The 15,884-nt window shown below is 36.1% G+C and overlaps 1 protein-coding gene across 1 annotated transcript; it reads left to right on the forward strand.

The window, feature by feature from the left end:
* The first annotated feature begins 9,278 nt into the window (after positions 1-9,278).
* On the forward strand, positions 9,279-13,325 carry hoxc3a (homeobox C3a). The gene is given in 4 exon segments (XM_058409735.1): positions 9,279-9,386; positions 9,389-9,397; positions 9,624-9,927; positions 11,785-13,325. Coding segments are annotated over 4 exon segments (1,002 nt in total). The 5' UTR covers positions 9,279-9,293; the 3' UTR covers positions 12,381-13,325.
* The last annotated feature ends 2,559 nt before the right edge of the window (positions 13,326-15,884 follow it).

Here is a 15,884-nt window from a genome sequence, read left to right on the forward strand (position 1 = left end):
GTTCACGTTGGGGACACATTTTCTGTCCCATTAGTTTCGTTTCAACCAAGTTGGCCAACCTTTCCCACCCTATGACCTAACTCTCTCTTTTTCTGAAAGTGTACCCTCTGTGTGCGCCTTCATATGCTTCCTCAGAATTAGCAAGTTAGCTACATCGAAGTACCAGCAGAGAAGGCACATGAATGAGTTGGCCTTACTTACCAAAGTAGCAGTAAACTCAAGCTCTCCCGCATAGGACTGGTTTGGGGGACTTATGAAAATCGTAACTTCTGCGTTGACTTGTAAGTAAGATTGATTAATAATTAATAACGTGGTTGTTTTCTGGTATATAATTTACACTTAAACTGTCCTTTGCTGCTACATGCACCACAGTACACTACAAAATGTGCAATACGTCTATTTTCTTCTAATGATACATCTCAAAACACATTCAAATAATCAAGGCATTTCACTTAAGTGCAATCTATATACATACATATATGTTTCACTTAAGTGCAATCAAAATTTATGTTTATTAACTATTAAGTCTTAACCATTTGCCAACTAAATTTCATTGTATTGTATACAATGACAATAAATACCTTTGCTTATATATATATATATATATATATATATATATATATATATATATATATATATATATATATATATAGCCATCAGGGAGGTAATTATTTTGAAAAATCTGATTAAGCAGCGACACACGTGCGTAATTCGGTTTATTTTGCATTTGATTAAAACGAATGAATTAATGACAATTCCTTTGCCAACTTATAACCGTCAGCTAATAAATTATTGACAATTGACATGAATAGGCGCCTAAATGTTGTCCATAAATAAATGCATGGACCTACTGTGTGCCTTACAGCTCCAGGGTTCTTTGTTCCATCCTTAGCTAGGTCTGTGTTAGTGTCTGTGTGAACTTTTAGGTTTTTTTCTGGGTTCTCTGGTTTCCTCCAACTGGAGTGTGTGTTGCCATCCAGGGTGTATTCCTGTTCTTGAGATTCACTGTGACACTGACCAGGATAAATCAGTTACTGATGATGGATGTACGAATGAAATACATTTCACATTATAGAACAAAACGTATTTACAATTAGAAGCACGCTGTCTTCACAACCAGGTTGATGCATGACATGATCAGATTACATCCCAGATGTTAAACTGTTAAAACCTTTTATCAAAACTTTTTTTTTTCCACTTTGACTGAAAAAACCCCCACACAATTTGGGCCACATGAAAGTATTTGAAATTACGGAAATCTAAATGAGAACATGTAAACCTTATAAAACCAGCTTAAACAACGTTTTTAAATCCAATGCAAATAAGCACGCAGTTGCAGCTCTATTCAGCTCTGTCTGTAACGTATACGTGTACTTGCTTAAATAACTGAGATGCCAGTATACTCTACCTGCCTAAGTAGTTTGACATTTAGATATGACTGAACTTTACTGTGTTTGGTACTGTGATTGATTGATTGATTGATTGATTGATTGATTGATTGATTGATTGATTTATTTATTTATTTATTTATTTATTTATTTATTTATTCCCCAAGAATAATTAATTTAAGTACTAGTTCAACTATCAAAGCTAAAAAAATAATAATAAATGGACCAGACAATAGTAGACTATGTGGAACACTTCATATCAAAATATATAAATAAAGATGTTTAAATAAACGTTTAATCAACCCAAAGAACAAACGATGTGCATCATGTATAACATATTTAGTCATGCATTCTTTAGGCAATGTCCTAGATGCAGAGTACTTTTAGAAATACAAGTTACTGAATAAATAGACGCACTGTTTCAATTCAATTTCATTTTGTAGGGTTTTTTTATTGACCCTAACCAGCTTTACGGGTATATATAAATTAGATTATTAGTGAGACAAAGTGTAACAAATGTTTAGTTTAATCACATAGTAATAATAGCACATATAAACTAATATGTGTCCGGACAGCTTACAAGCAAATAAAAAATAAAAGAAAGAAAGAAAGAAAGAAAGAAAGAAAGAAAGAAAGAAAGAAAGAAAACAGAACAAAGCCATGCTTTATTACAATAAAAAAATGTTCGACAATATAATTTAGATTAGTCTATAGTAATCCAAACTTTTTCTTTCGACGTGCATACTCAGAAAAATATATTAAAACGAAAATTCAGCCTCCTGCATCCGTTCACGACTATAATATAAAATTGTGTTTCTTTTTGTTGTATTTAAGTCTTCTTAAACACAATTTAGTTCGTGTTGAAAGATCCCAGTGCTTCGTATTGTTAAGAGGTGGTCTATGTAAACGAAGCCATGGCAGCTACACAAAGAAAGCATAAAGTTGAAGCGGAGGTCAGCGTGCTATTTTCCAGAGCCGGAGCCTTTCTCACGTCGACCAGCGCATCTAAAATAAACCATAAATTCCCAGTCCATTTTCCCCAAATATAGATATCACTTGTCTTGGTCTGAAATTGTCTTTAAGGTTGATTTTCTGTTGTTGTATTTCTATATGTATATATATATATATCTATATATATATCTATATCTATCTATCTATCTATCTATCTATCTATCTATCTATCTATCTATCTATCTATCTATATATATATATATATATATATATATATATATATATATATATATATATTCAGTAGTTTAAGGAGAATGAGCAATGTTTGCACATCAACCAGGGGCACTGGCTAACACAATCTCCATAATCTTTGTTAGGAGGTCTTGCCCCTTAACCCTTACACTTGCCATGACCTCAAGTGCTGAGACTAACAACCTTCTGTAAAGAGAAACAGAGGAAATGCAGACCAAGGCAGTAACAGCAAATGTAGGTTGCGCGGAGGATAACACAAACGTTTATTATTATTATTATTATTATTATTATTATTATTATTATTATTATTATTATTATTATTATTAATTCAACGCAAATGACGAAATTATGACAGGAAGAATGAAGAAGAGTGAAATAATTTTCTTAAATTGTCGATCACTGCTTAGACGAGGGATTTGACGTATTACAAATATTTAGATGTTTAAATTATGAACAAAACGTCAAAAATCAGCATATATATTTATTTCATTTGTATTAATAATGCGTTTAAACAGCTTGAATAGAACATAAGTGGAGTAATTCTTTTTTAAATCATTTTGCATTAGACAAATTTAGAGTTTCCAACTAGAATATTTGAGGTTGACACGTAAAAATGTATATCAAGGATCAACAAACTTATTAATTCAATAACCTTTCGATCCTCTCATAACTGCTGAGACGCATGCAATTCTTTTTTTTCTACACACACAGTATTAAATTGAAGATTTGGCTTGAATTTTAAATCTAACCTGCACACCGGGTCAGCAATTTAACGCTGATAATCAATACAGCAATACAGTCAGTTTTGAACTTACAAAGTATAACCATTTATAAGACTGCAAACAATACTAAGCGAATAAATCAAATTCCAGGTTTGAAATCAGATTCCTCGAATAACTTGTTTGCTTTGTAACCAGGGTTCACAATTGACGGTGACATTATATTCCTCTACATTTCAATATTGCAAGTTTAGAATTTAAACTTTAAAGAAATTCATGCTGTTAATTCATAGTCCATTAAGATAAGATAAGATAAAAATTTATTAATCCCGTTTATTAATTAAAATTATTTTGCATTATTGCAGTGAAATTGAAACTACTTAAAAAAGCAGCGCGACCTGCATTTTTTTAAAAAGTGAAATTCATTATTTTTCTAAATTGCGCCTGTTATTTAGAACATTAATTTACTGTTATATTTCAATTTTCTTTGTTTGTCTAAAAAAACTTGACACCCAGACATATTCTTCAAGAAAGTTAATAAAGCTTATGTACTCTCTAAAATGATATTATTTAAAGTAATGAAATCGTACGATAGTACGTTCTGACACATTTACTCACCTCGTCCACCTATATCTTTTAGTGAAAGAGTATTGTGATGGAAAGTATGAGTTATGTAACGTGATTTAATGAAGTCGTGAGGTGTATATGTGATTTTAATTTAAAACGTTATGCTGTGTATAGTTCCTTAGCGATGTCAAGAACAAAACCAAAAGCAGTTAAAAACTATAGCATGTGCAGTGGCACGATTTATTAATTTTTAAGTATCTCTATTGATAATTAAATATAATTTATCATATAAATAAATGTAATCTATTTCAAACCTCAAAAAGACAGTGTGTTTTCTCCGTTAGGGTCTAGTCCTTCCAAAGTTATTCTATTTATCTTAAGTGTTTGAGTATGGCCTAACGTATGGACAAGGTACCAACCTAGAGTTGGAAATAGGAAACAGGAAATAGGACTCTCTCTCTCTCTCTCTCTCTCTCTCACACACACACACACACACACACACACTCTCAGAAAAATACAGATTAAGCATTGTGATGTACATATATACATGTATATCTGGTATGTAAAGAGCAACGTATATACTGCATAACTGCATATTCTAGAAAGTTTTTATATATACAAAATCTAGGAACCAGGGTTATGTACAATAAAAATTATTAAGTTAGAATAATTATAAATTATAAAGTTAGAATAATTAAATGCTCTATATAATAGAATTCCTAATATGAAAACTCAGCTTTTTTACATTTTTAGTGGAGATTTTCATTGCATGGACAGGCGTTTTTAATCATGATAAGCAAATATGATTAAATACATTATAAACAACCTCCTACTACTGAACTCATCGGTATCATGTAGCATGTCTTTAAGTGGAGGTCTGTGTCTTCTTGCCTTAAATCACTAAGTGGTATACAGGTATTCAAAATTATTATAATCACAATCAAAATCTATATTTTGTTCTGACTAACAGGGGATCCCATTTATCTATTGGACACACCAGCTTCAAATGAAATAAAAGAGTCTGTTTAAACACGAATTTAATAAAATGACAGTTAGTGTCTCTAGTTTTATTTAGACTTTATGCATTTAACATTAAGTAGGCAATAATGAGTGGGTATTGAGGCCTTTGTCCAGTCCGCTGGGGTGTCTATGATGTGTCTAAACACACTCGGTCACGAGGAGGTCACGAGACGTGCTGCTGTGCGAGGTGATTAATGTCATCCTTTCAGCAGCCCAACATGTGAGTGGCATTCTTAGATCAACATGTTAAGCACAACCCAAGGACACGTGGACTCTATGAACATGTTTGCAACATACGCAGTAATTGGGAATCCCACAAAATAACTACAGTTGTGAAGGAAATGTTTACGAAATTAATAAAGTCCAGGCGCTTCGATACAACGATAAAACGTTCAATTAAGTATTTGTACAATTTTTTTTGCAATATATTACAGCGCTTAATATGCTACTTAATAAAGTATATCACGTATAAATTATGTATATTTGACACAGCTGTTGTCGCTGCATTTTCATTTTACCTCGTAAACCTTTCTGTTCGCCTTGTAACTCGCCTGGTGGCTCTCGGGTACATAATAATATAATATAATATAATATAATATAATATAATATAATATAATATAATATAATATAATATAATATAATATAATATAATATAATATAATGGATCTAAAATGCTTCTCATTGTTCTTATAATCCATAAAATATTGATTTTTAAATGACAGCCTTGATTTTTGGAAAGTTAAAGTTCACTGGAAACACACACACACACACACTTTTAAGTAGTTTAACATGAAATCAATTAACAAATCAATTAATAGATAATTAAATAAACAGTCAAATGTTCCCTCAAGGTTACAATGTTTAGTTATTCCTTATGCTTGTGGGGACATTTGGCCCGTAAGAAGATATAAAAACCTGCCCACACATACACCCAACTCACCCACTCATCCACACATTTACACACACCTGCGTGTTGATCCATGGACCGTAAGTTTTAGAACTTTATCGTTAGATGTTCGTGAGAAATTCAATTTGGTAAATAACTTTATTTTGTAAAATATAAATGTCATATGCAAACTTCATTACTCGGTGTTTTACTGCAGTGCAAGTTAGTGATGCCATAAATCCTGCCTCAGTTCTCTGTGGCATGTCATTTTGTACCGTTATAATCGACCGAATCCTCTGCTCATTTACATACTTTCGTTCTTCAGTGGAACCTCTCTCTCTCTCTCTCTCTCTCATATTAGTTCTAGTCTGGTCCATTGAAAGATATTAGATTATCGCTTTATATTATTGAAGAATCCACAAGCTACGCAACCAGCAACAAGAGAGACAGTGATTTTAAAAGGCAAAAGAGAATTAAAAACGACGATATTTTCATTGTTACGGTTAAAGGGACTCTTGGATGTAAACGCCAGTTAATTGAAATACAGACAGAAAATATGGACACAATATACAGAATAGGACATGGCAGCAGAAAACCCCATACCACCCACACGCTCACACTCGACTCCTCCGTTCTGATTTTGTTACCGTTGCCAACCTTTGCCATATTCTCATTTTAGGCCTTTTACACAGAGCTTTATCTTTGCAAGAAATGACTAAAGCGTCAAGGTTTTATCGATGTTTTATGCAGCTGGTTGTGTCAGCAACCACAAGAGCGCAGAAGCTAAGGAGGACTTATAAAAGGGGTTGACACCCGGAGCGACCGGCGCGCTTTTGCGAGAGAAAGAAAAAAATGATTTATTGCAGGCACCGCAGTTCATACAGAGTTCACGGAGAATTGTAGTACACTGACGCAGGCGCTGACTTATGGTCTTACTGAGCCAGTACATCAAAGATCCTTTTTCAGAATCACTGAAGCGGCGTGATGCACGGGAACAAAGTTACCTTAATTAAGAAATTCCCACCACAACCTGATTTGGAACAAAACAAAGACAAAGATGTGCATTTGATACCTAGTGGTGAACTTATGTTTTGCCTGCAAATATGCCTATTTGTCTGTCTGAATGTTTGTATGTCTGAATGTATGTAGGTACGTACATATGTATGTATGTATGTGTGCAGGCATGTCGGTAAGTAGCTATTTATTTGTTTAGTCTAGCTGGACTGCAGGTGTACACTCAACGAAGACTATGTAATAATAATAATAAAAATAATAATAATAATAATAATAATAATAATAATAATAAGCCTGTCTGTTAGTAGAACTGAATCTTATTGGGTCGTTAATTCATTTGCGGTCATGGATCGAGCTGGCCTACGCTCGCATTCACTGCACACTTGAGCGCAGTAATATTTCATGTTAATGGCGCTGCAGTTCGGCAGCAGTCGGACTTGTAATATGCATAGTGAATGCTTCTATTTGACAAGCCTTGTGACAGCAATTCACTGAACTCTAAATAACAAATCGCTCCTAAAACAAGATCGATTTTACAGTTACAACTGAAAAAGGGATAGACAACTCCCTTTTGATGTTTTCCTTAATAAAGGCTTTATGAATGATCTGTTATGCTCTGATTATGAGGCTTGCATTATTTAGATGGAGTAAGAATAGTAAAATTATGAATCAGGTAGGCTATATAGATATTTTGTACGATTCTTATCTTGTAAATGCAATTAGGACAACCACCACAACAGCTAACACAAGACTGCATGAAAAGAGTGTCATGAAATGAGGCATAGCTAATCTCAATTAAAATAGATCTCGTTTTTTTTAATTGGCTACTCTAGTTTATGCATTAAGGATTATAGTGTTTAACAGAGTTTTTTTTAATCCACTCGTGTCCCTGAGCAGGCCCAATGAGAGGAACAAATGTTTTTGTAATATTTTAAGTGTACTGGGCTCTAGAATGAATGAATAAATGAGTTCTAGCACACGTGAGCCAGCGTTAACACCACAAACAAGACACCGAGGAGGGTGGAATTAGAGCCTCCATTAATCACAAGTTAGAGAAGCAACTGTGCGCAGCTTTCAGCTAAGCTTTTAAAGCGCGCATGGAGAAACAGAATGGGCAACAATATGAGACGATGAGAAGAGCCTGGAGCGTTCAGTTTGGCTGAAGGAGGGTGATGATACTTTACACTTTTAATAAACCGACAGTTCTACAATGGCAAATAAAATGATTTAAATGTCAATAAATATTACAATTAACTCTCATATTGGAGTGTATGAATGTAAACATTAATGCACGTGCGAATGCGTATGTAAGATGTGCACAGCGACAGAGCCACAATTAGTCTAAGTAAGGCCGTTATGCTCCATTAACGGAGAGCTAGGTGACGTCAGAGGGCATAATTCTTACTCAATTAATATTCATCTGCTTTCTTTAAAACGTTATTTTGCGATAATCTAAAACACCTCGGTGAGAATTGTCGCCACCAGAGTACAACAGGTTTCGTCAATATATGATATTTCTTGCTAATATCTATACTGACTTATCCATTGGTAGTACCATCACACGCTCTTTGTTCTGGGCATTGTTATTTCCTAAAAAACTACTTTGATTAAAAATCGTCGTAGGAAAATGTCATCGAGCCAGGGAAACTAAAGAATCTGAATGCCGTAGCAAAACTTTATTGCTTTGGCAGCTGAAGAGAAAGTTTTCACTGTGTTACTATAAATTCTGGTAAAGTACAGAATAATAATTCATGGCTTAGTCTTTTGTGCTGTGACAGTGATAGTCAAATTGCCTTTGTTCGACCACACCCAAATTTCGCCAGACGTGTTTAACTTCAGGTAATAATAATACTAACAAGAAGTGTAATAGCAAGTCACTTGGTGGACTTGGAATCAAAAATGCAATCAAAAACTTCACCAAATGTTCTTTAACATTTAACAATACGCATTATTTATTATACGAACAGCCTTCATTTGTTTACATTGTGCTTGCCAGCCTATATCCCAAATGTCAGCGACGACAACAACGATACAAAAAAAGTTGGAGTGGTTGGTAAAAGCAGCTTTTAATAAAACAAAGCATTTTAAATTCTACGTATTTGTTAAAATATCTTATTATCGAAAGTCTATTTCAAAACAAATACATAAAAGTATAGGATTTTCATATCCCAGCAATGATATTTAAAAATATATTAGTAGTATATATATACACGTATTCAATATACCTACCAACAGTATAAAAAATTGTAAAAATTAATTTGTACCAAGCTTAATTTCACGACGGGTTTGTGGGGTATTATGCGAATCCATGGATGAATAAAAAAAGCTCCCAGTGATTCACGCACTCCATTTTTCTCCATCCACTTCTTGCACTTTGCTTTCCCCCTTTGCTTCTGCCTCCCTACCTTTTCTAAGCACCGGATTGTCTCAAATTTTCCCGTTCTTTGTCATTATTTTCAGGTTAATCAGTGCTGATAATACTAACAAGAGAGCATTATGGAGACGGCGACGGTGTCTTCCTCCGGCAAGAAGTTGCTCGCAGACACTTTGCAACTCGGGGTTCATCCAAGACGCCGCGCTATTGGCTGTTGGGGCATCACGTGACTCCAGGCTTCACCCGCATCGCCTAGGCAATTAAATGCCGAGTGAGTGTAGACTACTTTTTACATGTCGTTTCGAGATTAATGATTAGAATTAGACAAGAGGCGTTCCAAAATGGAAGCGATATTATATCACTCTGATAATAATAGTTACGTGCCCCAAACACTTTTTAAGCATCAGTATCTCCGCTCTGTGGACCAACAATGTTATCCATGTGTTATACAGGAGGGCAGTTCTGCACTCGACCTTCACGCGCTCGGAGCAGGTCACGCTGTAGGCCACACGTGGGATTTGCAAGACTATAGTTTTCTTCAGAAACCGCACGCGACGTGTGCTAGTGGCAGCCGAATCACGAGCGGGATTCGACCTCACTGTATGAGCCAGGTGGACCAAAATGAGGGCAATGACGTGTCAGTGAAAATAAATGGAACAAGCACTAAAGGCTTCTTCTTCAAGAATGTGTACCCTTGGATGAGAGAGACGCAGTCTGCCACTGCAAGTCTTGATAGACCCAGCTCTTGCCAATCAGGTTTGAAAACTTTTTTTGCTGAGGAATAGATGTTTTCCTGAAGTATATGTAAATAATATATGAACCATTTTAATGAAAATAGAACAGGTTTAGTTTGACAGTATGATATTCCAATTAACCTCTGGCATTACTTAACTGACAACATGCAATTAAGCTAATTACATACTAAATTTCTAATCATACTTAGTCATCAATCAATAATAATTTACATGAAGTTAGAATTTTAGCTTGTGCAAAGTTAAGTACTCAAGATGGAGAAAAATATCACTTGGGCTATAAAACCAGTGCATAAAAAAACAACAGCAAAAGCTGTGGTAATTTACATTTTATAGTCAACATGTTTATATTCATAAGGAACCAACAAGGGGAATAAGTTCCACTAACTAGTTTAAGTTATTGTTCAGGAAACTCAGAAACTTGGAGATTTATTCCTTGGAAAAAAAAAACTGTTTGAATATATGTCTAAAGCAGGGTATATGAGAGCGGTAATTAAGAAACGATGGAATGCTTAAGTGTTTTTACTCCCTGGGATAATTAAAAACACAATTATTAAACATCTCTGAAATGCACGAAGATTTTGATTTGTAGTATTGCTCCCCTTCTAAAGATTAGTTTTTTCTTTGTGCATGTTATAGTAATGAATATATTGGATTTGCTTAACTTTAAGGGGGAAAACAATGCAAGAACTTTCACGGGAATTAATATTTTATGGAAATTACTACCTTTAACTTGCATAGTGGGAATTGCACACAGGCCTGGTAAGTTTGCAGGCTGTTCAGCCTGTTTCAACATGAATTATCAGCACAAATTCTTCACTGCACAGTAAAAAAACACAGGTCAGGTCTTCTCAGATATACACAAGTTGTCTAAGAGCCTGGTGATGTCATTAGTTTGCAGCATTTAGAGCAAGACTGTGCCAGAAGTCTTCAGTATGACTAATATGGGAAAAGATATGACACGGCTTGCTGTTTGATGTTAAAGCAGAACATAACGCTTCTCCTCCAGTTCAGAGTAGAAAACTTAACTTAATAAGCTCTACCCCTGAAGATGAATAATAAAGAGTGGTAAAGGGGAAAAAAAACACAAGACTTTTCTGGCTCATTGTTTTTCCACGTCCTGGAATCAGCTAGCTTATTACATTTATAATATTAATAGTCCTGCAAGTTACAGGATTAGATTAGACATTATAATATTGTGGAGTTAGTGCATGAAGGTAATTTAGACTAATGGGAAAACCAAGCTACAGATATATAAATATGTACCAAAACATGGCTTTTCGACTAAATGATTTTCAGTGTGTAATTAATTCTCATGGTTAAGAAATTCATAAACTGTGTGTTGCAAAGGGGGGAATAGTGGCACAGCAGGTAGCAGATCTCCAGAGCCCACGAGTTCAACCCCGAGCTCAGGTTACTGTCTGTCTGGAGTTCTGCTTGTTCTCCTCCTGTTTGTGTCACATTCTTCTGGCTTCCCGGTTTACTCCCACCTCCCAAAATCATGCTGGTATGTGGGTTATTCTAGAGTGTGCCTGCACAAAAGCAGACCAGGTGTGCATGTGTGTGTGCATGGTACCATGTAATGGACTGGCATCCCAACTAGGGTGTCTTCACCCACATTGTGCCCGTATTCCTGGGATATAGGTTATGGATTCACTGTGAACCTGACCGTGATACAGCGGTTACTGATTATGGATGAATGCATTGCACTTTTGTTTTCAAATACATCATATCACATAAGGAACTAAATTCAGAAAAAAATGAGACTATTCAAATAAATGAAAGAGAATTTTAAGGGGGTTTAAACAGTAATTCCATGATAGGATGTAATTTCGATCTTCACTACTCTGTGTTTTCCCAGGGGCATCACCGTATGACAGTGGTGATCTGGATTCTCCAGAGCCAGCAATAAGGAATGACAGCAGCTCCAGTAGGAAGCGTATACGCACAGCTTTTACCTCTTCCCAGCTGCTGGAGCTTGAGAAAGAGTTCCACTTCAGTGCGTACTTGTGTCGCCCACGGCGCCTTGAGATGGCGTCACTGCTCAAGCTCACTGACCGACAGATTAAAATCTGGTTTCAAAACCGCCGTATGAAGTACAAGAAGGACCACAAGGGAAAAGCAATGGTTTGGCCATCCTTTTTAAGTGTCCAATCTTCAGGAGAATGTAGTAGTGGTGCAATGGACATTACAGCTACAGCCTCAAACAACCTCCAGTACTTCAATCAGCCGATCATGAACTGCACTCAAAGCGGTTATGGAGACACTTTTTACAGAGACTGGTTCCTGCTTACAAAGTCAGCTACACCTGTTAAAGACACTGTGTTAGACCTCAGCAATGCACCTCAGCCTGTGCCCAGACATGATACTTCAAATTTGGCCTCAGGGCATGACTTCGGTTTGCACCAGCAAGATGAAGGCTATACCCTAGCACCTTCTGGACTCTCATACATGTGACTGCTCCTATCTACAATTAGCCATTGCTTCAATGCTTCTGTTTAGTTCCTTACCCATATTTATACACCATTTGTAATTACAAGAAAGTCTACTAAGCAAATCAAGAAAAGGTAAAGTGGGTTAAAGCAGTTACATTTTTGAAAACTTTATACATACAGAATCCAATCAAATCACTGTTACTTTCTAAAATATGTACAGATTTCACATGAGATTGGATTGTCATGCCATACTCTGGCACATCACTCACAGCTGCTATCACTTTGAGAAGAGGCAGGATTTGTTGCCCTCAGAAGCTGACTTACAGGCAGATCATTGACTTAAAAGAGCTGGAGAGCCAAGTTTACTCTCATGGGCAAAAAGCCAGGGGAGAATTACATTACGTTATCAGCCAGTATGCAGTAAAGCTGGGAGGGTTTCCTCTGTGGATAAGTTGTAGCAGGCTCTGTGGAAAGTAAAGAGATTTATTAAACATGGACATGAGCCCACTTCTGAGAATTTATCTACCAAGCTCAAATAGGTTGGGGGGGGGCACAAGGATCCTCCAAACATTAACAAGAACATTTGCTGTTTTAAACTTTAATGTGAAATATCAGCAGGTCAAACCATGCTAAATAGACATTTGATGACGAAGGCACACATCTAGATACAGTGAAACATTCTGTGTTTATTCCTGTTTTTTCTATTCTATGTGCTGTAATAACTTGGTAATTACAAAGTTAGTCTCGTTATCAGTAGCCATTAAACATATTTTATAAAAATCATGATGAAATATCTAAAAAGGAATTCCCTCGAGCATGCAGTACAGGTCAGAATGGAAGGAATGTGTTCTTTCAGTTGTTGTTTTTTGCCCTTGTAGATTTTAATCATGCATTTTTTATTCTGTGTTTATTGTTTGTTTTGTGATAATTGCACTTTAATAAACTGAAAAAATGCATGTATACAAAATCTATAGACGTTGTGGTTGTGCTGCACATAAATATGGAGACATCCTTTAAATGATCTTGATGAGATTGAGTGACATCATATGGTGCACACAGGGTTGTGTATTTGCCCAAAGTGAACTTTCAAGTTTTTCAGCATCCAGCAGCAGTGCTTTTTGTATTCTGTAAAACAATCTACATAAGCGTGCCCTCCCCCGCCCCCACCTCTCACTCTACTAACATTAATCATCCAGACAAGGCTTCTCATTCCCTCTCCACTGCTGCAGCCGCCCAAGTGGCGAACCCGCTGGGCATCATCGCTGCCAGCTTACCCCCTCCCCTTTTGCACCCTCCCCTCTCTCCCCTCCCAATCCCAATTCCAATCCAGCTCTTCTTCAATAAGTGAAGTGACACACTACCAGATTAAAAAGAAGAAGAAGAAATTTATATTCAGTTTTTTCCAATATACTCTCTCACATACATTTCAACATTAGTGTTAAGAGGGACACGCTAGTGGGCGCTGCACTGGGGTTTGCGTGGGCCATAGCTCATTTTGATTAATTGTGTTTAATTAAGGTGTCATCGTGAGTCATTTTTATAAAACTAATCAAGGAATAGCAAAAACATCTACTCATTCGAAATATTACCTTTAGTCCTCTTTTATGCTCGGCCATAAATCATTTTCTGATTCGAGCTTAATTGACCTCAGTGATTTGAATCAGCCTGGTCAACATATGATATTCGATTTTTTCACATAGATGATGAGGATTCTCACTTTTATGGGTAATTTGCAGTTAATTTACTTCAAAGGTTTGGTAAATAATAGCACTTGATTAAATCCTGTACTTCACTGTTTAGGTTTATTTAATGCTTGCGTTAAAAATAAGCATTAATTACATCTCTGGTCTGATGCCTGCTAGAGAATAGAGGGTAGAGTGTGCACGTCCCTGCTGTATCGTATCCCTACCATCCATCACCACACAGCAGTGTTCCTTATGCAAAACAGGAGCTGGCCTCCCGGTGGCCTCTTTGCGTGACTAAAAGGAGTGAACACTTTATAGAATGTTTAGATGGATTGGAAACATAGGTACATATAAATGTACAGCTTTTTTGCACTGAATTTATGCGATTCTGAATTCAGAAAAACACCACACTGACTCACATTGCATATTAGAACTGTGGGTTTATGTATTTAATACACATCTGGGCAGAATCCCAGGGCGCCATCTCTAACTTCACAGCCAGCAACTGACCAACAACAAGCCTGGAGGTTTTATCTGACATTCTGTTTAATCACAGTATTTGGGAAGTCTGACTGTTAGGAACTGGAGGCCTAATTCGGATATATCACGGCATCAATTAGGTGTTTCAGATAGGAGAGCAGCATAATAGGGCCACTGCATGCCTAAATCAATCGTTCAATCCAGGATAATAAATTCTAAGAGAATCAGCTGGAGTGAGAGAGAGAAAGAGAGAGAGAGAGAGAGAGAGAGAGAGAGAGTATCAAAAAGTATCCAGGGACAATGCTTAACTACAAACTAGATCTTTGAACAAAAGGGCTAAAACATATGGAAGCCACATTGAATCCTTTACATTCTTGTGCACGATGACTGATCGCAGTTGATTTATAGATGCATTAAATGGCATTACATGATCTCTGGACAAAGATCAGAAAGGATATCATGATGGCTGCTTACCCAATATAACAGTCCTACTTTTGGACATTCAGATCTACAAAGCATAAACTCCACTAGATCTCTGCAGTGCACACAGCTACAGCAGGCCTGCATTATGTTATGCAGCTTATTTCTTCACACTGCAATACATGTGGGAAAACCGAATTATAGCACGCCACAAGCCTGCACAATTCTTTAAAATATATTAATGGCCCTGAGAGCAATCAATGTACAATGTTCTCTTAAAATATTGTTTTTTGATTACTATGATCTATGAATTCATTGCACATAATAACTCATGTTATTCTAAAAGCAGCTGCAAAGAGATTTTTCACTTAGTATGCACAGTAATGTACTAACAATATCTGCATATTAGAAAAAAATTCTGCAGAGAGGCACACAACCACATGGAAATTTGTGTGTGTCTTTTTGGTGTGTGTGTGTGTGTGTGTGTGTCACATGCATAAACACACAAAGAGAGAGAGAGAGTGAGAGAGAGAGAGAGAGAGAGACGCACAATAATCCCCAGCTCCAATAAACAGCTACAGTAGAATATCAGAAGCAATTTTGTGAAAGGGATAATCAGTTTCTATTTGCTATATACAATATTTATTGACATAAAGCAATTACTTACATTCACCTATTCATTTTAGATAACTAATTGGTTAATAGTTTCTTTCCAGCCATATCTTATGCCACTTCCTTTTATGTATTTAGGTTTTCACTTTTTCTCAGCTAATGATGTGAACTCCTAGACTGTTTTATTACTATGTTATTTTAGAAGCAATAAATGTCACAGACTGAGCTAATACCCACAGCTACAGAGATTGGAAGACTACATTTTGAGCATCCCAGCCCCTGAAGAGACCCCAAAAAACGATTCCATTCCACATAAAGGAACTTCTGGG

Source organism: Hemibagrus wyckioides, linkage group LG15 (genome assembly GCF_019097595.1).
Source record: "Hemibagrus wyckioides isolate EC202008001 linkage group LG15, SWU_Hwy_1.0, whole genome shotgun sequence".
NCBI classification, from domain to species: Eukaryota; Metazoa; Chordata; class Actinopteri; order Siluriformes; family Bagridae; genus Hemibagrus; species Hemibagrus wyckioides.